Source organism: Ornithorhynchus anatinus, chromosome 1 (genome assembly GCF_004115215.2).
Source record: "Ornithorhynchus anatinus isolate Pmale09 chromosome 1, mOrnAna1.pri.v4, whole genome shotgun sequence".
Taxonomy (NCBI): Eukaryota; Metazoa; Chordata; class Mammalia; order Monotremata; family Ornithorhynchidae; genus Ornithorhynchus; species Ornithorhynchus anatinus.
This window is the reverse complement of record NC_041728.1, coordinates 97,758,490-97,785,481: the sequence shown is the minus strand read 5'-3', so window position 1 is coordinate 97,785,481 and position 26,992 is coordinate 97,758,490. Positions and strand designations below refer to the sequence as shown.

The following is a 26,992-nucleotide window of genomic DNA, read 5'->3' as shown; positions in this document are numbered from 1 at the left end:
CCCAGTGACCTGTCCACGGATTCTGTCAATAAAATTGAAACCATTAGGAGTGGTCTCCCTAAAATTTCCCATGGAGATTTTAGCCATGGGAGCGAATGAGTTCTACAAGGGATTGGGTGTAGATAGAGATTAGAAGGGGACCCGGAACGAAACTTTGAGAGAACCCCACAGATGAAAGGTGGGAGGCGGAGCAGGAATCCGTGGAAGAGCTGAGAAGAAGCGGTCAGAGAGATAGGAGGACAACCAGGAAAGGGCACTGTCAGTGAAACAAAGGTTGGATACTGTTTTCAGGAGAAAGGGGGTGATCCATAGCATCAGAGACAGCAGGAAGGTTGAGGAGTATTAGGACGGACCAAAGGATTAGGATGGAGTAGATGCCATTGGATTTGGCAGGAAATCATTGATGACCTTAAAGGGGGTCATTTCCCTGGAGTGGAAGGGGGAATGGAAGGAGGTTAAGCAGAGTGTTGGAGGAGAGGAAGTAGAGGCAGCAAGCATAGACATCTGGCTCAGGAGGCTTGGAGAGGAATGATAGGCGGAAGATGGGAGTGGTAATTGGAAGGAGCCTTGGGGTCAAGGGGGGGTTTTTTAGGTAGGGAGTCCATGGCCTTGCTTGAAAGCTGTGGGGAAGGAGCCATTGGAAAGTGAACAGTTGAAGCCGGCGGTCAGGGAGGAAAAAGGGAGGGAGCAAGTGTTTTAATAAGGTGTGAAGGACTGGGGTCGGAGGTACAGGTGGAGGAGACGGAAGTTCTTTTGAGATACTGCCGGGAAGGGAGGAATAGTCGAAGAGGAGGTTGGAGGAGGAACAGACTGGCAGGGAAATTTTAGGGAGACCACACCGAATGGTTTCAGTTTCATCGATGGAGTCCGTGGAAAGGTCATTGTGACGAAAGATGGGGGAGGCAGAGAGACAAGAAAAGCCCCTCTACACCTACCCGGGGCTCCCCAGATGGGCTCTGCGCCACTCCTCGCCGGCTCGGAGCCACTCGAGGTGGAACTGGTCCAGATGGCTCCCATAGACCACTGGGAGTTCCCAGTATCCTTAAGGGCTAGACCAGTTCTGGCTGCAACTGACACACTCGGAGAGGTAACCACTGTTCAGGTCTAGAATTCCTGATTCGCCCAAGATGTTGGTCCAGCCAACAACAGCCAAAGGAGCCCACCATCCTCAGGGAAGCAGTGTGGAAAGAGCAAGGGCCTGGGAGTCAAAGGACCCGGGTTGCGGTCCCAGCTCCGTCCCTCGTCTGCTATGCGACTCTGGGCACGTCATCGCCTAGCTTCTCTGTACTTCAGTTTCTTCATCGGTAAAATGGGAATTAAATACGTGTTCTCCCTCCTACTTAAACCATGAGCACCTCTGGGGACAGACTGTGTCAATCAATGGTATTTTTTGAGCACTTACCGGATGTAGAGCATTGTACTGAGCACTTGGGAGAGTACAATACAACCGAGTTGGTAGATGTGTCGGCCGGGCACAAAGAATCTGCAGTCTAGAGGGGTCCAACCTGCTTATTTTGTGTGTAACCCAGAATTGAGTACAGTACAGATGATTTCGGATGGTCCCGACCCCTCACCCACGTCCTGCCTCTGGCCTGAAATGCCCTCCCTTTTCATATCCCACAGACAATCAATTACTCTCACCATCTTCAAAGCCCTACTGAAGGCACATCTCCTCCGAGAGACCTTCCCTGACTAAGGCCTTATTTCCTCTTCTCCCACTCCCTTCTGCATCACCCTCATCTGCTCCTTGTATTCACCCCTCCCTCAACCCCTCCAGTATTTACGTACATACTGTAATTTTTGTATTATATTAATGTCTGCCTCCCCCTCTAGACTGTAAGCTCATTGTGGGCAGGGAATGTGTCTACCAAGTCTCATATATCGTTATATTGTACTCTCCCAAGGACACTCGGTAGGCACTCAATAAATACAGTTCATTGATTGATCGGCACATAGTAAGCCCTTAACTAAGCTCCTTGTGGGCAGGGAACGTGACGACTAACTGTTATAGCGTACTCAAGTAAGTGCTCAATAAATATGGCAGATTAACAAATGCCATTCTTATTATCGTCACTCACTGTGGGCAGGGAATGTGTCCACTAGCTTTCCTGTGTTGTACTTTCCCAAGTACTTAGTACAGTGCTCTGCGCAAAGTAAGTGCTTCCTCCCCTGTACACCGTGAGCTCGTTGTGGGCAGGGATTGTCGCTCTTTATTGCTGTATTTATTTTCCCAAGCGCTTAGTACAGTGCTCTGCACACAGTAAGCACTAAATAAATACGAATGAATGAATGAGTGAATAAATACCATTTATTTTCATTATTATTATTTAAAGATCTTCCCAACGGGGTGTCCTTCACATAAGCAGGGCAGGCACTTGAATATTACATTTCCCTTGCAGAATTGTCTGTGCTTCCCCTTGGAATAAGGAGCTGGGGATAGGGCAGACATGAAGACAGAGCCAGATGCTCACTGAGAGCATTCATTCATTAATTCAATCGTATTTATTGAGCGCTTACTGTGTGCAGAGCGCTATACTAAGCGCTTAGAATGTACAGTTCGGCAACAGATAGAGACAGTCCCTGCCCAACAACGGGCTCACGGTCTAAAAGGGGGAGACAGACAACAAAACAAAACAAGTAGTCAGGCAGCAGAGAGAAGTGGAGGAGCAGGTCAGAACGGGAGCTGCAGCTGTTCCCGGGGCTGCCCACGGAACCAGGCAGTCTGTCTCCGGTTTTCAGCCGCAGCAACTGGGGTGACCATTTTGACGGCCGCAGATGCTCCCCTTCCTTATGGGCTCCCACCTGGCAGAGGACCCTGGACGGGCTGCCTGTTGCTGCCTCTCTTCCATCGTCCTTCCTCCCTCCCCTCTTCCCTTCCTTCGTCCTCTCTTCAATCAGTCGGTCGATCGTGTTTATTGAGTGCTTACTGTGTGCAGAGCACTATAGTGATAATAATGATGCCATTTGTTAAACGCTTACTATGTGCCAAGCGCTGTTCTAAGCGCTGGGGGGATACAAGGTAATCAAGTTGTCCTACATGGGGCTCACAGTCTTAATGCCCATTTGACAGATGAAGTAACTGAGGCCCAGAGAAGTTAAGCGACTTGCCCCAAGTCACACAGCTGACAAGGGGCGGAGCCGGGATCAGAACCCATGACCTCCGACTCCCAAGCCCGGGCTCTTTCCACTGAGCCTTGCTGCTTCTCCATAATAGTAATGGTATTTGTTAAACGTTATGTGCCCAGCACTGTTCTAAGCACTGGATAATAATAATGGTATATGATAATAAAGGTGGCTTGGTAGAGTAGAGTACAGTAGAGTACGGAGAAGCAGCATGGCTTAGTGGAAAGAGCCCGGGCTTGGGAGTCAGAGGTCATGGGTGCTAATCCTGGCTCCGCCACTCGTCAGCTGTGTGACTTTGGGCAAATTACTTCACTTCTCTGGGCCTCAGTTGCCTCATCTGTCAAATGGGGATTAAGACTGGGAGCCCTACATGGGACGACCTGATTACCTTGTATGTTCCCCAGCGCTTAGAACAGTGCTTGGTACATAGTAAGCACTTAACACATACCATCATTTAGTATGATTATTATTATGACAGTATAACAATATAACAGACACATTCCCTGCCCACAATGAGCTCTTCCTTCACCTTTCCCACTTTTCCTCTTGCCTTCTTTTCATCTTTCTCTTTGTCTCTTTTCTTCCCTTATCCTGGCCCTTCTCTTTCTCCCCTTTCCCATTCCCTTATCTCTTTCCCATTCCCACTCTCCGCAGCAGCCGTGGCTGTGAAGCAGCCCAGTGGCAAAATGGTATCATCGCCCGGTCTAGTGCGCAACGTGACATAATGATGTCACGTGCCCCAGGGGAGATCGACAAATTGCAGGGCGCTCTGCACAGTGCCTGCTCGGAGGTTTCATTTGTGTGGCTTTTCTACAGATAGGAGTCGCCTACCCCATTTGTGGCTCAGTGGAAAGAGCCCAGGCTTGGGAGTCAGAGGTCGTGGCTTCTAATCCCAGCTCTGCCACTTATGAGCTGTATGACTTTGGGCAAGTCATTTAACTTCTCTATGCCTCAGTGGCCTCATCTGTAAAATGGGGATTAATAATAATAATGTTGGTATTTGTTAAGCGCTTACTATGTGCAGAGCACTGTTCTAAGCGCTGGGGTAGATACAGGGTCATCAGGTTGTCCCACAGGAGGCTCACAGTCTTAATCTCCATTTTACAGATGAGGTAACTGAGGCAGAGAGAAGTGAAGTGACTTGCCCTCAGTCACACAGCTGACAAGCGGCATAGCCGGGATTCGAACCCATGACCTCTGACTCCCAAGCCCGGGCTCTTTCCACTGAGCCATACTGCTTCCCACGATTAAGACCCTGAGCCCCACGAGGGACAACCTAATTACCTTGTATCTACCCAGCGCTTAGAACAGTGCTTGGCACATAGTAAGCACTTAACAAATACCGTAATTATTATTATTATTATTATTATCACTAGTCAGGTATCTTAGAGGGCCACTAGAGGGCCAATTGTTGCTCCTGGCCTTCGGTGTGCGTTCACTTTTGCAATGCACAAAGTCACTCATATGTAGTGGTGTGAATCACTGCTTCTCCCAGAGGGCCTGAGGATTCATTCGTTTATTCCGTCGTATTCGTTGAGCGCTTACTGGGTGCAGAGCACTGTACTAAGCGCTCGGAAAATACAATTCGGCAACAGAGACAACCCCTACCCGACAAGGGGCTCACTCGACGTCTCCGTCAGGAACCATGGAAGAGCCTGGATCCCAGGACTCGTGCAGAGGAATTGACTACGGAGAGAGTGGTCTGTGCTCGTTTTGGGCGGGAGTGTATCTGTTTGTTGTTATATCGTACTCTCCCAAGCACTTAGTACAGTGTTCTGCACACAGAAAACACACAATACATGGAATTGCTTGATTGCCTCTCCCACTGTCTTCCCTTACAGCGTGGCTTAGAGGAAAGATCCCGGGCTTGGGAGTCAGAGGTCGTGGGTTCTAGTCCCGGCTCTGCCATTTATCAGCTGTGTGACTTCGGGCAAGTCACTTCACTTCTCTGTGCCTCAGTTCCCTCATCTGTAACGTGGGGATTAAGTGAGCCCCACGTGAGACAAACTGATTACCCCAGTGCTTAGAACAGTGCTTGGCACATACGAAGCGCTTAGCAAATGCCATCATTATTATTCCAGCGCTCAGAACAGTGCTTGGCACATAGTAAGCGCATAATAAATACCATCATCGTCGTCATCATCACATATGTCCATATGTATGATTCATTTATTTATATTAATGTCTGTCTTCCCCTCCAGTCTGTAAGCTTGTTGTGGGCAGGGAATGTGTCATCTATTGTTATTTTGAACTCTCCCAAGTGCTTAGCACAGTGGTCTGCGCACGGTAAGTGCTCAATAAGTATGTTTGATTGACTGACAGTTATGTTCCCTCAGGAGCACAGAGCGAGTAGGTGAGCAGGTGTAATAATGTCGGTATTTGTTAAGCGCTTACTATGTGCAGAGCACTGTTCTAGTGCTGGGGTAGATACAGGGTCATCAGGTTGTCCCACATGAGGCTCAAAGTCTTCATCCCCATTTTACAGATGAGGGAACTGAGGCACAGAGAGGTTAAGTGACTTGCCCAAAGTCACACAGCTGACAAGCGGCAGAGTCGGGATTCAAACCCATGACCTCTGACTCCCAATCCCGTGCTCTTTCCACTGAGCCACGCTACTTCCCTGCGGGTGTACAACACACTGCAAAGAGCCCTCGCTATCCAACTACAGCCAGATCTCGAATCAGGAGATGAGGAGCAGCGTGGCCTCGTGGAAAGAGCCAGGGGACCTGGGTTCTAATCCTGACTCCACCACTTGTCTGCCACGTGACCTCGGGCAAGTCCGTTCATTTCTCCGGGCCTCAGTTCCCTCGTCCACAGAATCAAATTTGAATCCCCGTTCTCCTTCCTCTTTAGACTGTGAGCCCCATGCGGGACCAGATGTCTGAGCTATATCTACCGTATCTACCCCAGCACTATTCCAGTGCTTAGCACTTAAATCCCAAAGTTATTATTATTATTTTTACGCTTATCCTTATTCGCAAAGGCGTGCTCGGTCCACTGAATCAAGAGCAGGGTTCAGAGAACCCATAGAATTTGGACAAATCTAACAAGACCTTAGGTTTAAGGTGCCATCGCTGGCGACGCCTCAGCTCACTCACAATCATATCACTCCCTAAAATAGATGAAGTCCATTGTCAGATGGGGAAACTGAGGCGTGCGGTAGCTATCAGTCTTACCCGGGCTCATAAAGTTGCTGAGTTTGCTCTATTTTTGTACATATCCGTAATTGACTTATAGCAACGTCTGTCATCCCCTCTAGACTAAGCTCGCAGTGGTCAGGGGATGCGTCTACCAACTCTCTTATATTGCACACTCCCAAGCACTTAATACAGTGCTCTGCACAGAGCAAGTGCTCAATAAAGGTGATCTCCCCCCTTCTAGACTGCGAGCCAGTTGTTAGGTAGGGATTGTCTCTATCTGTTGCTGAATTGTACTTTCCAAGTGCTTAGCACGGTGCTTTGCACACAGGAGGCACTCAAAAAATACAATCGAATGAATGAATGGATTTCTTTTATGCTATTTGTTAAGCGCTTACTAGGTGCCAGGCACTGTTCTAAGTGCTGAAGTAGGTAATCAGGTTGGACTCAGTCCCCGTCTCACATAGGGCTCACAGTCTTCATCCCCATTTCACAGTTGAGGTAACTGGAGGCACAGAGAAGTTCGGTGAGTTGGCCGCAGGCAGACAAGTGGTCGAGCCGAGACTAGAACCCAGGTCTTTTGTACTACCAGCCCATGCTCCATCCATTAAGCCACACTGAGTGCTTACTGTGTGCAGAGCACCGTACTAAGTGCTTGGGAGAATACAGTTCCACAGAATCGGTAGACGGCATGTTACCTAGCCACAGGGAGTCAGTATACGGAGGGGAGATCTTCTAGACGTGCTTTATTAAAGTTCATCGCGGAGGGTGCCCTGGTGGCTCCTCTACAGGTGGGGCTTTGTACTTTTTTTAAAAGTATTTGTCAAGCGCCAGGCACCGTACTAAGCGCCAGGGTAGATACGAGCAAATCGGGTTAGACCCAGCCCCTGTCCCACGTGGGGCTCACAGTCTCACTCCCCATTTTACAGATGAGAGAACTGAGGCCCAGAAAAGTGAAGTGACTTGGCCAAGGTCACACAGCAGACGAGAGGCGGAGCGAGGATTAGAACCCAAGACTTTCTGACTCCCAGGCCTGCGATCTACCCATCGGAGCACACTGCTTCTCATGTACTCTATGAAGCGGCGGTGTCGGGGCCCTGCTGCACGCCTCTGGAGTTCATCGGGTGGAAATCACTGTGTGTCACTGTGTGCACAGAATAGGCACCCACTGGATAGTTGTGGCCTTAGTAGGCATCCTTTACCTACAGTGAAAATACCTGCAGAAGGCATTCAGTACAGTGCTCTGCATGCAGTAGACATAATAATGATAACTATAATAACGGTATTTGTCAAGCACTTCCTCTGGGTCAAAAACTGTTCTAAACACTGGCGTAGATACAAGCTGATCAAGTTAGACACGGTCCCTGTCCCATTTGAGGCTCACGGTCTTAATCCCCATTTTGCAGAAGAGGTAACTGAGGCACAGAGAAGTAAAGTAAATGGTCACGCAACAGTTATCCAGTAGCTCCCCGTACAGTTACCCCTCAATCGATACCACCGATTGATTGATTGGTATATTTTAGTCTTCCTGGTTATATTACCTTGGAACTTCCCATCCAGACTTCACCTTGCCCTGTGCAGACCCGGCCAATGGATCGGAGGTGAAGATGACACTAGGATCAACTAGGATTAGCTAGGATTAAGAGTAATAATTATGACATTTGTTGAGCACTTACAAAGTGCCAGGCACTGAACTAAGCGCCGGGGTGGATACAAGCAAATCAGGTTGGACGCCGTCGCTGTCTCGCAGTCTCAGTCCCCATTTTGCAGATGAAATAACTGAGGCACGGAGAGGTGAAGCGACTTGCCCAAGGTCACACGGCAGACAAGCGGCGGAGCCGGGATGAGAACCCGTGACCTTCTGACTCCCGGGCCCGTGCTCTATCCGCCCCGCCATGCGTCACTTCTTCCCAAATATCGCACTATCATCAGAAAAAGCGCTACCTGCAGACGTTACCCTTGTCCTCTCTTGTTCCAACGCCCTGTATTTCCACTGATTTGGCATTTCCAAAATTATCATTTTCATTCATCCCGCCTCCCTCCGTTGCTTGCTGACTCCCGTAGGTTTGGATGACGGCAGCAAAACTTTCAAGACAAAGACAAGTAACCAGATCGGTTCAGAAGCTGTTTTTTCATCCGGGGAAGGAAGTCCTTTGTCAAGGTAAAGTCACGAAAGCATTACACTTCTGAATGGCTTTAACAGAATGAGAAACGTCACTACAAAATGAATACGACTCTGAATCTATTTCATTTTGCTTTGTGGCTTGATGGAGGGTTAAGGTTTGTCTCTTTGTGGATCTAAAATAACAGCTTAAACTTTAGTACACCTTTGAAAATATTTGCACCAAAGCCAGGTATTGTTTTGCAGCTGTTGTTTTCTCATTTTAAGACTCAATTGACATCTCAGTGAACCACAAATTAGCATGGACAGCTGCTCCCAGTAGGGCTACTTAGAGACCAGACAATAGAAGTTGTCAGGAAAAGGGCAGACATAAAACATAAAGTCTTGAAAAAATAAAGTAGTGAATTTCTTCTCGCCGAGGCTGCCGAGATGTAAACTAGCCGAAGCTGAATACGCATTTTTGTATTCGGTGCTAGATCATTTGTTACTTTTCGTATGCCTTTTACTTTCAGATTGAATACATTTATTTAATGGCCTGTGCTCTCTAAAGGGAACAATTTATCTTTTTAGATTTGTTAAACTGCTGCACTTCTCAGGTCTTTGAACGACGGGCTACGGTGGCTGTCTCTTGAATTTTTCATCGGCATGAAATACTAATCAAACGGTGGCAATCAAATTACCGGTCAGAAATCCGTAGGTGCGAATATAAGCAACGATCTAAGGAAATGCTAACTGGGTAGTTGGGTCTGATTTAGAAGATGTGATTCATTGCTTGACAAGTCTCCTCTATGACCAAAACAAAATATTTTTTAAGTATTTCAATGAAATTATCTTCCCTTAATTACATTTTAATGCTTTTTTTTTCCCACAATGAGACGGTCACACTCCAGAGCAGGAAAAGCACTTTGATCCTGCATTAAGAAATGCTACCTTAAGTATAGTTTATGACTTTATTTGTATTTAAGAAAAATGAACTGCCGTTTCATAAGAATGAAGGAAAGCAATTTTAATTAGATCTATTCTCTGTGAAAGAAAGTCACCGAGCAGTTTGGAAGGATTTGTTCTGAAAATATCGTAGATTTTTCAAGTCTGCTGAATTTCCATTCATTAAGTAAAAGGCATATTGTCCCTCTAAGCTATAAACCTCACACATTAATGTCGTTTATTTTTGCATGCTACAAAGGGAGTTTGTGGAAACGGGAAATATTGTTCAAACCCTGCATTTAGGGATCGTCATATTGATCCGAAGAATTAAGATCCGGAAGGCGAAAATAGACGTGACCAAGTCTGAACATACGTCTTCAGATCTGTTTAATTTTACCATTACGGGCTGAGGATGCTTTTGATTTAAGAAGACCGACGTTAAGTTTATCGGTTCTGCGGTTTCGTCACATTTACACGATACAATCCGATCTTCCTCCACGCGGCCGTGGCCTCTCCGTGTATTTCACCGGCCCTTCAACGGCTCTGCGGGGCGACCGGGCTGGGGAAATCTTTTTCTGCGCTTGCACGTCGCCCCGAGCCTGGGCCCGGGCTTTTCCCCGAAGTGGACGCGAGTGGTCTTTATCTTGGGATGACTGCTGCGAGGGAAAGTTTGTTTCCTAAACACCGTGCAAACACCCTGACTCCTTGATTCGACCTCGCAGCCCACTAGTGACACTCGTCTCCGGGCACTTGAGGCCAATTGGAAGGAGAAGAGATCTGGAAACTTATAGGGAAGCAGAAAGCCGCAGGAGCGGAATCCAGCGAGCTCAGGTGGTGGCTTATTGGAGCTGGGGCGGCGCTGAAATTTCTCCGAGGCCGGCGATTGCGGCTGCCACTTACTGCAGTCACTCCTTGTGCTTTATTGCTCTCACAAGTGGTCTCGAATCGAGTACTTGAGAATAAACAGAACCGTGCAGCCCTGTTGTAGGACTTTAAAAATTCTTCTCGGCTCCGTTTTGTCACCGAGCTGATGAGGGGCGTCCAACACGGACCCCGCTGGCCCCGGATAAAGATGGCTCCCTCTGATGTCCCGGAGACGGTCATTATGATGCGCCAGTTAAGCCCAAACTACAGCTGAGGGATTTCACTTTCACGCAGGGGCTTGGGCGCAAAAATGCATTTATAGTTCTTTGTCTGGCACCTCATTATGTGTGGGCCTGATTCATTAAGTAATTGGTTTGCGGTTGTTTACATGAGTATTAAGGCTTTCTATTCAGCAGCCTTTGAGAGATACATTGTGCAAATGTTGCATGTGATGAATGCGGAATGAGGGGCAGCGGGCCAGTCCTGTTGGCCCAACGCTGCGCTCGCTGAAAGGCACAGAAAGGGATTGGGCGACGCTTTGCATAGCAATGACTTCTCCCAGTCCGCGGGCCCGGATTAGGCCCGCCGGGGCCGAGCTGGGCCGAGCCGAGCCGGAGGCTCTCTGGTGGGGTGGCCGGGGGGACTCCCCGGCCCCGAAGCCCGTGCGCGGGGTCACCCCGGGGGGACGTTATTCCCCCCTACCGAGACCCCCCGGCCTGGAGGCTCTCTCTCGCTCTCTCTCTGCTGAAGCTCCTGTGACAAAAAGTCAGCTTGGGGGCCGGTGAGGGCAAAGGCTTGGGGAGCCATTCAGTCGTATTTATTCAGCGCTTACTGCTTGCAGAGCACTGTACTAGGCGCTTGGGACGGTGCAGTGCCACATTCCTCCCTTCCCAGTCAGATAATCATCCTACGGGATTAATACGTTCATTCATTCCATCGTATTTATTGAGCGCCCACTTGGTGCAGAGCTCTATACTAAGCGCTCGGGAGAGTACAGCTGAACAATAAATAGACACATTCCCCGCCCACGGCAAGCTGACGGTCTAGAGGAGGGGGTTCAGATATTAATAGAAATAAATCACAGATCTGTGCACAAGTGCTGTGGGGCTGGAAGGGGGGAAGAACGAAGGGAGCCGGGACGACGCGGAAGGGAGTGGGAGGAGAGGAGAGGGATGGCTTAGTCAGGGAAGGCTTCCTGGAGGAGATGTGCCTCCGATAAGGCTTTGGAGTGGCGAAGAGGGATTGTCTGTCAGATTTGAGGAGGGAGGGCGTTCCAGGCCAGAGGCAGCACATAGGCCAGGGGTCCCTGCGAGACAGGCGAGAACGAGGCACGGTGAGAAAGTTAACACCAGAGGAGCCAAGTGTGTGGGCTGAGTTCTAGTACGGAGAGTACTGAGGTAAAATAAGAGGGGGCAAGGTAATGGAGTGCCTTAAAGCCAATGGTTTAATCGGTGACTATATTGAACGTTTACTCTGTGCAGAGCGCTATACTCAGAGCTTTGGAGAGTACCGTCTAACCAGGGTGCGGGGGGCGAGGCCGTGATGGGGAGTGGGCGGGGAATGGGTCTGTTTTCACGTACTCTTCCAAGCGCTGAGTACAATGCTCTGCCCACAGTGAGCGCTAAATAAATACGATTGACCAAGTGAGGAGGTAATAACGATGGTATTTGCTAAGCGTTTCATTCAGTTGTATTTATTGAGCGCTTACTGTGGGCAGAGCACTGTACTAAGCGCTTGGGAGAGTATGATATAATAATAAAGACCCATCCCCTGCCCACAAAGAGCTTATAGTCCATGTGCCAGGCACCGTACCAAGCGTTTGGGTAGAAACAACCTAATCAAGGTGGACGCGGTCCATTTACCACACAGGGCACACGGTCTCTATCCCCGTTATACAGCTGAGGGAACTGAGGCACAGAGAGGTGAAGCGACTTGCCCAGTGTCACATAGCAGACACAGAGGTGGAGCCGGCAAGGGACGTGTCTACCGACTCTTTTATACTGTACTCTTCCCAAGGGCTCTGTACAGCCTGGGAGTCAGAAGGTCCTGGGTTCTTATTCTGGCTCCGCCACTTGTCTGCTGTGGGACCTTGGGCTCTCTTTCTCGGTTACCTCATCTGTAAAATGGGAATTACGACTGTGAGCCCCACAGGGGATAACCTGACTACCTTGTATTACCCCAGTGCTTAGAACTGTGCTTGGCACGTAGTCAGCGCTTAACGAATACCATTATTATTATTATTATTATCATTACTGTTACAGTGCTCTGCACACAGTAAGCACTCAATGAATGATTGATTGAGGAGGATCCCTCTAAATTATGAGCTCGTTGTGGGCAGGGATTGTCTGTATTGCTATATAGTATTTTCCCAAGCATTTAGTACAGTGCTCTGCACACAGTAAGAGCTCAATAATAATAACAATGGTATCTGTTGAGTGCTTACTATGTGCCGGGCACCGTACTAAGCACCGGGGTGGGTACAAGCAGATCGGATTGGACACAGTCCCTGTTGCCCATGGGGTTCACAGTCTGAATCCCCGTTTTCCAGATGAGGTAACTGAGGCATAGAGAAGTGAAGTGACTCGCCCACAGCAGACCTGTGGCGGAGCCGGGATTAGAACTCAAGTCCTCTGACTGCCGAGCCCGTGCTCTTTCTACTAGGCCGTGCTTCTCTCCCCAGATTGAACGAACGAAAGAACACCCCCTCTCTCCCTGCCACGGCCTCACTGTCCCCTCGCACCGAGCCCAGCCCCGTGGGCTTGTTGACTAGCGGGGAGAGCGTCTTTTCCAGAAGCGGCCTCCACGAGCCAGCTGCCGGGGCCCGAAGCGGTGGCCCCGCGAGGCCCGTGAGGCCCCGGGGAGCCGGCGGGGGACGGTCCCAGAGGGGCCCCGCTGTCAATGGAGACCTCCCACTCGGTGCAGGGTGGCAGGCCCGAGTTGCCGCGTTGGGCTCCCGGGGAGGCCCCGGGCCGGCCATTCCCCAGGCCCGGGCTCTCCAGGGGATCGAGCTCCCCGAGGACCCCGCACCGTGCTGGGAGGTGAGGGATTTTCCTCCGGCCCAGGCAGTCCACCCATCCATCTCCTCCTGCCCGGGCTACTGCTAAGCAGGGCTGATGGGGAGCAGCGTGGCTCAGTGGAAAGAGCCCGGGCTTGGGAGTGAGAGGTCATGGGTTCGAATGCCGGCTCCGCCACTTGTCAGCTGTGTGACTGTGGGCAGGTCGCTTCACTTCTCTGGGCCTCAGGTCCCTCATCTGTAAAATGGGGATTAAGACCGTGAGCCCCACGTGGGACAACCTGATGACCCCGTATCTACCCCAGCGCTTAGAACAGTGCTCTGCACATAGTAAGCGCTTAACAAAGGCCAACATTATTACTTGTCAGCTGTGTGACTGTGGGCAAGTCACTTCACTTCTCTGTGCCTCAGTTACCTCGTCTGTAAAATGGGAATCAGCTGTGAGCCTCACGTGGGACAACCCGATGACCCTGTATCTCCCCCAGCGCTTAGAACAGCGCTCTGCACATAGGAAGCGCTTGAATCCCGGCTCTGCCACTTGTCAGCTGTGCGACTGTGGGCAAGTCACTTCACGTCTCGGTGCCTCGGTTCCCTCATCTGGAAAATGGGGATTAAGACCGTGAGCCCCACGTGGGACAACCTGACTCCCTTGCGTCTACCCCAGCGCTTAGAACGGTGCTCTGCACATAGTAAGCGCTTAACAAATACCAACCTCATCATTGTTATGGGGGAAAGAAACGTTCTCGGTGAGCACGGTGAAGCGCCCTCTGTCCTCTGCCCCCTTCCCTTCCCCTCCTCTCTCCTTAACTCCCCCTTCAGCCGGCACAGCTTTTCCCACCTCCTTCCCTTCCTCCCTTGCTCGTGTTCCTTGGGCAGGGAGGGAGTGACCCAGTGGGAGAAAGGAGGACGTGGACCTGGCCAAGCCTCGGCTGGTGTCCGTCCCGAGCGGGCGGCCGGCCGTCAGGGGGTGCTCTGGCTGCACCAGTCCACCTCCTTGCACGTTTGCTCTCTGGCTGCGGCCGTGCAGTGCGAAGATCCGTGCAGATGTTCGCTCATTAACCTCGCAGCCCCTTCTCATCCGATTCCTCTTTTCACCTCGGCCTCTTAAGCCATCCGGGGATGCTCGGGTTCGGCTCTAGCCCGGGGGCACCGAGCTGGATATTTAATAATAATAATAACGTTGGTATTTATCAATAATAATGACGTTGGTATCTGTTAAGCGCTTACTCTGTGCCGAGCGCTGTGCCGAGCGCTGGCGTAGGCACAGGGGAATCAGGTCGTCCCACGTGGGGCTCACGGACTTCATCCCCATTTTACAGATGGGGTCACCGAGGCGCCGAGAAGTGAAGTGACTCGCCCGAAGTCACGCAGCCGACAGGTGGCCGAGCCGGGATTCGAGCCCGTGACCTCCGACTCCAAAGCCCGGGCTCTTTCCACTGAGCCACGCTGCGTTAGGTTCTACGCGCCGGGGGAGACGCAGAGTCATCGGGCCGTGTCCCACGTGAGGCTCACGGTCTTCGTCCCCATTTTACAGATGAGGGAACGAAGGCACAGAGAAGTGAAGCGACTCGCCCGCAGTCACACGGCTGACAGGTGGCGGAGCGGGGATTCGAACCCGTGACGGCCGACTCCCAAGCCCGGGCTCTTTCCACGGAGCCACGCTGCTTCTCATCTAGCGTCACTATATCTGGGGGGCGATCCCCTACTCCGACCCTAACCGATCAAGTTGTCGGTATAAAATTCCTTACCTTGCGTGGTTATTGAGCGCTCACTCCGTGCGGAACATCCTGCTTAAGGGTGGGAAAAGTACAGTATAACAGAGTCGGTAGACCCGTTCCCGGGCCACAGTGATCATGTAGTCTAAGATTATTTGTGAGGCACTTACTATGTGTCAAGCACTGTTCGAACCTCTGGGACAGATACCGGGTAACCAGATTGTCCCACGTGGGCCTCGCAGTCTCAGTTCCCATTTTACAGATGAGGTGACTGAGGCACAGGCACAGCAAAGTGGCGGAGCCGGGTTTAGAACCTATGTCCTCCGACTCCCAAGGCGTGATCTTTCCACCAAGCCACCCTGTTTCTTATTCTCCTACTCTAGAGGGGAAGACAGACATCTAAGATAAATAAGTAACGGATAAGTACGTAAGTGTTATGGGGCTGAGAGGGATGAATAAATGACGCAGCTCTAAGTGCAAGGGAGACACAGAAGTGAGTGGGAGAAGAGGAAATGAGGGCTTAGTCAGGGAAGGCCTCTTGAAGAAGTGGGGCGAGTCTGTCCGGCATGAAGGGGGAGGGAGTTCGAAACTCATTTAAAGTGGCAGAATCCAAGAGTTCTAGTTCTGGCCTTGCATAGTGGCCGGGGCCTAGACAGGTCAGCCGTGTAAGAACGAGGATAAGCTAATGAAGTTTCTCCCCACTGACTTTCCCTCCTGCTGTGAAATCATCATCTCCTGGCTAAGCTCAGCCAGCCATGCTTCTCGATTTGTCTTGTACCAGACAGTCTGGTTTGGCTGTAGCACCAGATGACTCTATGCCCACTACTCTCGTACTGAGTCGTTCGCTGGCTTTTTTTCAGTGGTATTTGTTAAGGGCTTATTTTGTGCCGGGCGCTGTACTAAACTCTGGGGTTGATACAAGCTAATCAGGTTGGACACAGTCCCTGCCCTTCGTGGGGCTCACAGTCTAAGTAGGAGGGAGTAGGATTTAATCTCCGTTTCAATAATAATGGCATTTGTTAAGCACTTACCACGTGCCAGGCACTGTACAGATGAGGGAACTGAGGCACAGAAAAGTGAATTGCCCAAGATCGCGTAGAAAACAAGTAGCGGAGCCAGGATTAGAACCCAGACCCGCGACCTCTTTTCCTTATTTCATTTCTCGCAAGGGGCGTCCCAAAATGCGGCCAAACGCCTCTTCTGTCAGTCCTGAAACCTGACCCGGTTGGGCCCCACCTCTTTATTCCCAATTGCCACAGAAATCCTTGGGTACTTGGGCTCGTTCAGTGCGTCAGTGGAAGCCAGAAACTTCTCATTCCCCCTCCTTCTCCAGGGTAGCCCCAGGCCGTGGGCGGGACTTTGAGACCCTAGACATTTTTCCCAGGATAGGCGCTGTTCCTAGGGATGGACCCAGATTTTTCCCAGAAGTGCCCTTCTGCCACATCTTCAGTAATGGGGTCATAAACCCCTGGCCGGGTAGAAGGGAGCAAGGAATGGAGAGGGAGGCCGGACCTTCTACTCCTCGGTCACCAAGGTCTGTCTTTCATCCACTGAGCTAAACCCTTTACCCTGCCTCCCAACGCTGTTGTGGGAAGGCAGGATGTGTGAAGAGGGATTGGTGAAATCAGGTCAGATGCCAAGGAGACCACCAAAGGAGACAGTAATGGAGACCCGAGGGGATGAGGCCAGGTGGAAGTGTTCCCTGTATAGGGTTCTGGTTTTTTGTTTTGTTTTTTCAATGGTATTTAAGCACTTACCGTGTGCCAGGTACTGTACTGTGTGACTGTGGGGAAGTCACTTAACTTCTCTGTGCCTCGGTTCCCTCATCCGTAAAATGGGGATTAAAAGTGTAAGAGCCCCACGTGGGACAATCTGATTACCCTGTATCTCCCCCAGCGCTTAGAACGGTGCTCGGCACCTAGTAAGCGCTTAACAAATACCAACATTATCATTATTATTATTACTAAGCCCTGGAGTAGATACAAGAGAATCTGGTTGGGCACAGCACTTGTCCCACATGCAGTCTTAATCCCTGTTACACAGATGAAGTAACTGAGGCACAGCGAAGTGAAGCGACTTTCCCGAGGTCACACAGCAGACTTGTGGCAGACGTAGGATTAGGACCTAGGTCTTCTGACTCCCTGGCCCGTGCTCTTTCCACTAGGCCACGCTACTTTTCAGCACTGAGGCCTCCCCTTCCAAGGTGCTGGAATCAGGCCGATGGTCTCCCTTGAAGGGTTCAGGATTTCATCGAATCTTTGTGTCCTTGGTGTTGTGCGAGTTTGGATGCCTTTAGCTAAAGGAGAGTCTTCTGAGTAGGCAGCTAGTGGAAACCCAAGCTAACAAATAATCGGTTCTTATTGATGATGATGCTGGTATTTGTTAACCGCTTACTATGTGCCAAGCACTGTTCTAAGCTCTGGGGGAGATACGAGGTCATCAGGTTGTCCCACGTGGGGCTCACAGTCTTAATCCCCATTTTACAGATGAGGTAACTGAGGCACAGAGAAGTCAAGTGACTTGCCCAAAGTCACACAGCTGTCAAGTGGCGGAGCCGGGATTAGAACCCGCGACCTCTGACTCCCAAACCCGAGCTTTTTCCACTAAGCCATGCTGCTTCTCTGTTGGTGAATCCTCTCTGTTAAAAGAGAGAACCTGGAGTTTGGTTGCTCATTCGTTCATTCAGTCGTATTTATTGAGCGCTTACCGTGTGCAAAGCACTGTACTAAGCGCTTAAGCACAGTATTTTTATTCAATGTACACCCAATTTCGTCTTTTCAGCATTACTGGAGTTAAGCGATCATCAGCAGTTTCCCCAACTGGAAGGCCTTCCTAAATCCGAAAAGTAAGACTCACAGTCTGCTCAGGTTGAAGTGGAAATTTGCCTTGAGCACATTCGTTCTGATTTCTTCAAAATTTTCTGAGCTTTTTCTGTCAGTGAAAGTGTTTGATTAACCACTCCTAATCCCAGAATAACTAGCAAATAGGCAGGGCCCTTGCTCCCAGGGAGCCAAGGAATTTGGTCAGCTTCACCTTTTTGGGGGTTGAGCAAAATAGATTTGTTTTCTAGACTTGCCTTGATCCAGGCTTTTATCAGCAGGGGAAAATCGTTTTCTGCTCTGTTCAGTAGAAAAGGCGATTACCAAAGAGTGGTAAATACTGTGATAGGGACCGTGGTGTGCAAAGATTATATTGAATCAACCATTTCTAAACCTTCTTAAACTGGAAAATGGTTCATTTGTGCCCCAGCTTTCCCTTCTCTTCTTATTCCAAATTCATTATTGGAATGAAATCCTATACCTGTTCGGAGTCTCCAAGTGTTGAGTATTAAGACTTTGTAAAGAAACAGGCATTTCTGTTTTATGGCTACATTTAATATTGCATCTCAGCAGTGTCTCAGTATCTCAAGCTAGCTGCACGACCTTCAAACTCTCTTTAAAGTTTTGCAGAGGAGCAGCGTGGCTCAGTGGAAAGAGCCCGGGCTTGGGAGTCAGAGGTCATGGGTTCAAATCCCAGCTCTGCCACTTGTCAGCTGGGTGTCTATGGGCAGGTCACTTCACTTCTCTGTGCTTCAGTTCCCTCATCTGTAAAATGGGGATGAAGACTGTGAGCCCCATGTGGGACAACCTGATTACCTTGTATCTCCCCCAGCGCTTAGAACAGTGCTCTGCGCACAGTAAACATTTAACAAATGCCAACATTATTATTATTTGCCAATCTAATGATTCTAGCCATAGTTTCTAGAGGAATTGTATTCCTTGACTTAATAACCTATTCTCTTTCACTGCTTGTTCTTTCAGGATTTGTTTTTTTCACTTGACATTTGCAGGTGGAATAAGTTTGCTATTTCCATCGGTCAAAGGAAAGTTTCCGGATTTTTCACTGAGTGGAATTTCTGCCCTCTAAGTGATTCATAGAATATTCCTTATGAGGCAGTCATCCTTTCCAGTTTCCGTCAATGCTCTGGGACCCAACTAATCCATCCATAGTTCCCGGTTTCATGGTCATTTAGGTAATCGTAATCCCTATTTGCCACACGTGACTGTTGTAGGCAAAATTCATTCTGGATGCAGTCGTCCTGTCTCCAAAGCAAGGAGGCCTGGGAGATGGCCTATGAAGACACAACTTCTCTAGCCTTTGAAATAAAATAATAATGATAATGATAAAATGACAGTTATTATGTGCCAGACCCTGTACTAACCTCTGGGGTAGATACAAGCAAATCAGATTGGACACAGTCCCTGTCCCATAAGGGATTCTCAGTCATAATCCCTGTTTTACAGATGAGGTAATAATAATAATAATAAGAATAATGGCATTGTTAAGCACTTACTATGTGCCGAGCACTGTTCTAAGCCCTGGGGTAGATACAGGGTAATCAGGTTGTCCCACGTGGGGCTCACAGTCTTCATCCCCATTTTACAGATGAGGAAACAGAGGCACAGAGAAGTTGAGTGACTTGCCAAGGTCACATAGCGGACAAGTGGCGGAACCGGGATTAGAACCCACGTCCTCTGACTCCCAAGCCCGTGCTCTTGCCACTAAGCCACGCTGTAATTGAGGCACAGAGAAGAGAAGTGACATGCCCAAGGTCACCCTGCAGACGAGTGGCAGAGCCGGGATTAGAATCCAGGCCCGGGCTCTATCCGCTAGGTCACGCTGCTTCTAGATAATCTCTGAAAGATGAGGCTCTTTCAGAGGCTATCGGGAAGTTTCCGGGCTCTGATGTGTGTGGTTCGGACACCCTCTCTGGGATGGTGTAACTGAACCAATGTACTTCTGGATCGGAACTGCGTTGATCACCCTTAAACTGGAGTCGTAATCAAGTATAATGCCAACTTTCCCAGAACCGGCTCTCACACTGCACTGTTTTCCAGCCGTAAAGTGTTTCAAGGAGTCGGAAAGTCCTTACTGGCTTTCCAGACTCATCTTGATCAAGCACCGCTTTGCCCCGTGGACGTCGTTTTAAGCTTGCGTCGGTTTCTAGGACGCCACCGGTGGGGTGGGTCTGGCGGGCCCCACGTACTGGCTGTTGGCCGCTGGGCCACACCGAGCGTTCAGCTGCAGCTTCTATTTCTCCAGGTCTGAGAACCACTCAGAATGCCAGCCAGAGGTCAGATGTCTTCAAGTGACTCTCCATTATGGCTGAATTCAGAAATCCTCTACTCGCTCGTGGGCAGCGAAGGAGCAGAAAATGAGCTGAAAGGGAAGCCGGAGAGACAGCGAACGTGAAGGCGATAAGTGGGGCTCTACCAGGGATGTGCCACGATCCTTTTTGCCGAATCTAAAATGGAGTTTCTGCAGACCGTGGGGAAAGCTGGGTGCCCAGTTCTCAGTTTGGCGGCAAGTGGCTCCCAGGTCCAGGTCAAGGAAATGAAGGCAGACCATAAAGGGGCATCGTATGAGACCCGTTTGGGGGTTGACTGGGTCATGGAACTCATCTCGGTGGGCACCTGATTTCATTCCTGACAGTGGTGCAGGGCAGTCTGGACAGTAGCACAAGGCAGCCTTGGGGTAGCACAGGGCAGTCTGGAGGGTGGCACAGGGCACTCTGGAGAGTGGCACAGGACAGTCTGGAAGGTGGCACAGGGCACCCTGGAGAGTGGCACAGGGCAGCCCATTGAGTGGAGCAAGGCAGCCCGGAGAGTGATACAGGGCAGTCTGGAGAGTGGCGCGGGCACTCGGGAGAGTTATTAGGTAGCACAGAGAAGCCTGTGGAGTGGCACGGGGCAATCTGTAAGGTGGGTGGGGCAGGGCAGCCTGTTGGGTGGCGCCGGGCAGCCCAACATAGTGATGCAGTGTAGTCTGAGTAGCGTGCAGTACAGTAGTGCGTTGCAGTCCGTATAGTGGTTCAGTATGGACGTCTGAAGACGAAGACGTGATCGGGCGGGGGACGACCCGATGGGAAACTATACCGGCTTTGCACAGCTGAGGGCCGTGGTGAGCGCTTGCCTTAAGTGCAACCGAAAGCATTAAAAAAGGAAAGGAGGGGTAGACTTTCGAAGAGCAAAGCCTAAAGGAGGTCATTTAAGGAATCTGTTTCCGTGGCCGTCGTCCATTTTCCGTTCTTTAGGGATCTGGCTTGATTTGTTAATTAGGACGTTGGCCACGCGCTTACCATGTGCCGGAACTGTGCTAAGTCCCGAGGTTGATACATCGTATTTCGATCAGACCAATCCCCTTCTCCCAAGGAGCCTAGAAAATGTGACTGCAAAAGTAACCGTAAGATGCACTTCAGTTAGAAAGAAAACTCTGGGGTAATATGTGGTATTTTGATGTTCAGAAAATCCTCCAGGGGTTTCTAAGTTAGTCCGTTTTTCTCTCCCGTAAGCCTTATTTTTAATTAAACCAAAATGTGTTTATCTTGAAATCATTTGTTGAACTATGAGTCCTATTTTGACTGCAATGAGGATTTCAACTTGTAAGCTGATGTCGCTTTGTATTCTAACATCTCGAATGGCGGTATCAGATAGTCTGTATTCCATCTTCACTGCTGAATGAGCCGAAGCTTTATATTTTAGTACTTATCAGAGGATTGTTAAAATAGCAATTAATTCTCCTACATCCCTGCCCCTTTGCGTGATTATTTCGTAGCACCAACACAATACCCAGGCAGCATACAAAGATCTGAATGATTGCAGCTCGTCTGATAGATTCAAAAGGGTCTGTGATGCTCTTAGCATAAGAGCAGGCGTTTAACAGAGAACCGGACTGTGGCCGTGGAAACACAGCCCGGTGGATTCTGGAGCTCTGTGGCAGCGCTGGGAATGTAAGCACGTTACGGGCAGTGAACGTGTCCGCTAATTCTGGTATATTGTGCTTTCATTCATTCATTCATTCGTCCAATCGTATTTATTGAGCATTTACTATGTGCAGAGCACTGTACTAAGCACTTGAAATGTACAGTTCAGCATCTGGCACATGTCTTGTCTTATGCTGTCGAGTCGCCTCCGACCCATAGCGACTCCATAGACACATCTCTCCCAGAACGCCCCGCTCTCCATCTGCGGTCTTTCTTGTAGTGTATCCATAGAGTTTCCTTGGTAAAAATATGGAAGCCGTTTACCCGTTGCCTCCTTCCGTGCAGTAAACTTGAGTCTCCACCCTCGCCTCTCTCCCGTCCCGCTGCTGCCCAGCCCGGATGAGTTTTGACTGGTAGCAGATGGCCTTCCCCTCGCTAGCCACTGGCCAAACTAGGAATGAAATGGACGGGCCTCTGCTTGACTCTTCCTCCCGTAATCAAGACCGGTAGAGGACTGGAAACTCTCCAGGTGCGACCCTGAGAAGGGCCTGACACATAGTAAGGGCTTAAAAATGTATTAATTATCATTATTATTACTTAGTACAGTCGTCTGCGCACAGCACTCAAATACCATCGATCGATGATTGACGTGGCCAGCGCTACAGAACCAACTCTCATTAGTGAGACTAATTGTGACTGTAAGAGAAGGGTAGAAGGAAGACTTCTCATGGCATGGGTCAACCACCTTGCCCCTTCCTACCTCCCACCTTGCTGCTTTCTTACCACAACCCAGCCCCCACACTTTGTTCCTCTAATGCCGACCCCCTCACTGTTCCTTGATCTCAACTATCTCACTGCCAACTTCCCGCCCAAGTCCTGCCTCTGGCCCAGGATGCCTTTCCCCTTCACATCCAACAGGTGATCACTCTTGCTGCCTTCAAAGCCATATTGAAGGCACATCTCTTCCAAGAGGCCTTCCCTGACTAGGCCCTCATGTCCTCTTCTCTCACTCCTCTCTGCGTCGCCCTTATACTTGGATTTGCACCCCTTATTCACCCCTCAGCGACACGGCACTTACGTACGTATCTGTAATTTATTTATATTAACGTCTGTCTCCTCTTCTAGACCGTAAGCTGGTTGTGGGCAGGGAACATGTCCACCAACTCTGTTGTAATCTCACATGCGCATCGTACAGTGCTCTGCACACAGTGAGCACTCATTAAATACGACCGATAATCGACTGATAATCGAAGGACAAAGTTACAGTAGAAGGCGGTGACTGTATCTCTCTGGGACTTTCATAAATATCGTTTTGTTTTTCAGGCCTGAAAGCCGAAGGGGAAGAGTCACCAATGTAAAATCCAAAGGTGAGTAAAATCCCTGTCGCCATTTTAAGTCTTCCCTTGATCCTGTCTGCTTTGCTTCTCGTTGCGGGAGCTGAGCCATGTTCCAAAGTAGTAAAAACCCCGCTGTTAGAGCAGTGGGCACCGAGCATCCCCAAATTCTATTCATTCAATCTATTTATTGAACCCTTACTGTATGCAGGAGCACTGTTGTAAGCACTTGGGAGAGTACAGTAGAACAATAAATATACACATTCCCTGCCCACAATGAACATATAGTCTAGAGGGCATATAAATTCTACTGTGTATATTCCCAGGGTGGCTGTTTGCCTAGCTTCCCCTCTAAATTGTAAGCTCACTGTGGACAGGGAACAGGTCTACCAACTCTTTTGTATCATACTCTCTCAAGCACGTAGTACAGTGCTCTGCGTCAATAAATACTATTGAATGAATGAATGCTGTGCACACAGTAAGCGCTCAGTAAATACGATCGATTAGCAACCCTGGCAGTTTTACTGTCTTCTCTTTCCCCCGAGCCCCTCGTAAGTGGGCTACTGGTGGGCTTTGCAGTTCCGCCCCCTGGCCGAACCCTGGCAGGCCAGCCGGCCCCAGAGACCAGTTGTGGTTGGCACTAGAAGAGCCAGCACATTGCTCTAAAAGCTGGGCCAGGAGGCACCATCGGTCCCGCAGAGCTCATCTGACTTTTAGCTCCAAGCACACAGCTGCCAACCTGGATATCACAGACCAAGAAGGGAGGTTCGGTCATCTCTATCTGGGAGCTTTTCTCCAAATTTGGATCTGTACCCTTTGGGCATTTGGTGTTTATCCCACCGTCAGCCCCACAGCACTTAGTACATATCTGGAGTTTATTTCCATTAACATCTGCCTCCCCTTCTGGACTGTAAGTTCGTTTTGGGCAAGGAACGGGTCTACCAACTCTGTTGTATTGTACACTTCCAAGTGCTTAATACAGTGCCCTGCCACAGGGACGCTCAATAAAAAGCATCACTTGATCAAAAATTCCCACACCACATTTCCCCGGGTCATTTTCGACCCAGGGAGCCAATAATAATAATGATAGTATTTGTTAAGCGCTTACTATGTGCCAAGCTCTGTTCTAAGCACTGGTGTAGATACAAGGTAATCAAGGTAATTAAGGCTCACAGTCTTAATCCCCGTTGTACAGGTTAGGTAACTGAGGCACAGAGAAGTTAAGTGACTTGCCCAAAGTCACACAGCTGATGAGTGACAGAGCCGGGATTAGAACCCACGACCTCTGACTCCCAAGCCCGGGCTCTTTCCACTAAGCCGTGCTGCTGTTCAGCCCATATATTTTAGAGGTAAAGAAATCTGCCACTAAAATCAGATCTCTAGTTAGGAGCTAATTTAGTTATGAAAAACTCTTCTGCAGGAACAAACACTCAAGAGAAATAACCCGTCCTCGGCTCCCCTTATTTTTCTTCCTGTTTTCCATTTTCAGAGTCAGGACACGTCACTTTATCTCCATCAGTGAAAGAGTCAGCCTGCCTTTTCTTTATTGAAAAGTGAATCTCACCAGTCCACAAAGCCAGGCTCATAAAAGCCCTCCGGAGATAAGGCGGGAGAGGGAGGATGCGTGTGTGTGTGTGTGTGTGTGGTGTGTGTGTGTGGTGTGTGTATACGCTCGTGTGCGCACACCTGCACTTCCAAACGGTCTGTTAGACATAAACCGGCCGGTGTGTTAAGTTTCAGTTCGGCCGGCAGTATCCAGAAAGCGGCGTGTGGTCTTCCCTGGGGGTGGTGAACTCTGAGAGAGGAGTGAAGCCCCCCCAAGACCTCCATCAGCTTGCCATCGCCAGCTGCTCTTTTCACCATGCTGTTGCTCCAGCTCCAGCCCCAACCCTGGGATACAATGAGCTCACACCCGGCGCCTCTAGGAACTTCAGATAATAGTAATAATGATAACTGTGGTCTCTGTTAAACATTTACCTCGTGCCAGGCACTGTACTAAACATAAGGGTAGATTCAAGTTTATTAGGTCGGAAACAGTCCCCGTCCCACGTGGGGCTCACAGTCTCGATCCCCATTTCACAGATGAGGTCACTGAGAAGTGAAGTGACTTGGCCAGGGTCATGCAGCAGACATATGGTGACTCCCTGGCCCATGCTCTATCCACTACGCCACGCTGCTTCCCGTGTAGTCCCATCGGTTGCCTCACACACCCCCCCATCAAGAGTCCTGTTACGTGCACGCCACAGGCCAGTTAGGGATAGTTGAGGGTTTATCCCAATCCATGAGGACGATGTCCGTGAGGGCACTTGGCTCCTCCAAGCATTCCAAGTGGCCCGGTCGGAGACAGTCCAGGGACGGATGGACTATGCCTTTGACCCAGGTCGGCGTTGCTCGTAATTCCTGTTTAGTTATTCGTATTTATTAAGCACTTACTGGTGTCTAAGGAGAATAGAATGTAACAGAGTTGGTAGTTTACAACAGGTTTACTGCACCACATTGCACCAAAACCCTCAAGAACATAGTGCTGGATTTAGTCTTTCAATCGAAGATATTTACTGAGCACTTATTGTGTGCAGAGCACTGGGTCAAGCGCTCGGGAGAGCACAGAAGGTACAGTAATAATAATAATAATGTTGGTATTTGTTAAGCGCTTACTATGTGCCGAGCACTGTTCTAAGCGCTGGGGTAGACATAGGGGAATCAGGTTGTCCCACGTGGGGCTCACAGTCTTAATCCCCATTTTACAGATGAGGGAACTGAGGCGCACAGAGAAGTTGTGACTTGCCCACAGTCACACAGCCGGCAAGTGGCAGAGCTGGGATTCGAACTCATGAGCCCTGACTCCAAAGACCGTGCTCTTTCCACTGAGCCACGCTGCTTCTCGGTGATCCCTGCCCTCAAGGAGCTTACAGACTAGCGGGGGAGACCAATATTATAATCAGTTGCTGATGGAGGTACACACTTCAGTCACTTGTCACTTCAAGAAGTTGGTTTTTCTTTTCCTTGTAGCTTTCTGGGGTGAATCAGATGACAGCAACTCAGACATCGAAGCCGCTCTGCGTCCTCAAACTCACAATACACCTACTGACGATTTTGGAGACTTCTATGACTAAAACTACGATCACCTTTTGGAAATGAAAAGATTTTAAATAAACCATTTGCTTATTCTGAAGTGGCCGGGGCTTTGCGTGTGTCCACTTATTTGATCTGAGTTTTGAATCAAGTGATTGTATTAAGTTTCCTCATAATTCAGCATTCTGGGGCCACAGGCAGCATTTTCTGCTCCCACAAAGATTCAGGGCTATGATATTACCTAAAATTAAGCTAATCCGGCCTGGAAAAGGAACATTTTCACCTGAAAATAAGGCATTCTCTATTAAGTAGTTCCCAACTGATATAGCCCCAATCATGATTGTTTCACCCTTCTCTTTCACTTTACCGTGATCAGAGGGAACACCTATCTCTTCAACCCTTGGAGAGTATTCGCATACATTTTAGATAAATTATGTCTGTGAATCCCAATTTCGACCTCAGTGAAGACTATATCTGTGGTTTCCCAGCCCCGGCTGTTGGTAGTTAAGGTGTTACATCATTTATTGAGCACCGGGGTAGATATGAGGTTGTGAGATCAAAGTACAGTCCTTGCCCCACTCAGAACTCACCATCTGTTTGATCCCCCAAGCTTCTTTGTCTCAGTAAACAGAATTGACTGACGATCCACCGAGCAAAGCATTTTGCGGTTGGCTGGAAGAAGAAAAGAAGACCAACCATCTTTGGGGGAGACAGGTCAGACTCGTGAACACAGGCACCATTCATGATTAAGTATGGAAGATGGGGGTGTCCATGACTCTGAGGCGGGCTTCGGGGAAAGCCTGGCACATAGTAAGCGCTTAACAAATACCATTAAAAAAGGTGGGAATGTGTCTGCCAATTAATTATACCGATTGAGCACTCACTATGTGCAGAGCACTGTACTAAGTGCTTGGGAGAGAACAAAACAACAGAATTAGACACATTC

At 49.4% G+C, this 26,992-nt stretch overlaps 1 protein-coding gene across 4 annotated transcripts in view; it reads left to right on the top strand.

The window, feature by feature from the left end:
• KIZ (kizuna centrosomal protein) overlaps positions 1-26,149 on the top strand; it is a 144,377-nt gene extending 118,228 nt beyond the window's left edge. For 3 of the 4 annotated variants that reach the window (XM_029067322.1, XM_029067328.2, XM_029067309.2), the window contains 4 exons: positions 8,325-8,421; positions 9,566-9,743; positions 22,964-23,007; positions 25,984-26,146. In XM_029067322.1, coding sequence (XP_028923155.1) covers positions 8,325-8,421; positions 9,566-9,716 — 248 coding nt within the window. In that variant the 3' untranslated portion in view covers positions 9,717-9,743; positions 22,964-23,007; positions 25,984-26,146. Of the gene's footprint in view, positions 1-8,324; positions 8,422-9,565; positions 9,744-22,963; positions 23,008-25,983 lie in introns of all 4 variants that reach the window. The other variant, XM_029067316.2, reaches the window with a different exon arrangement.
• Positions 26,150-26,992: the final 843 nt, after the last annotated feature.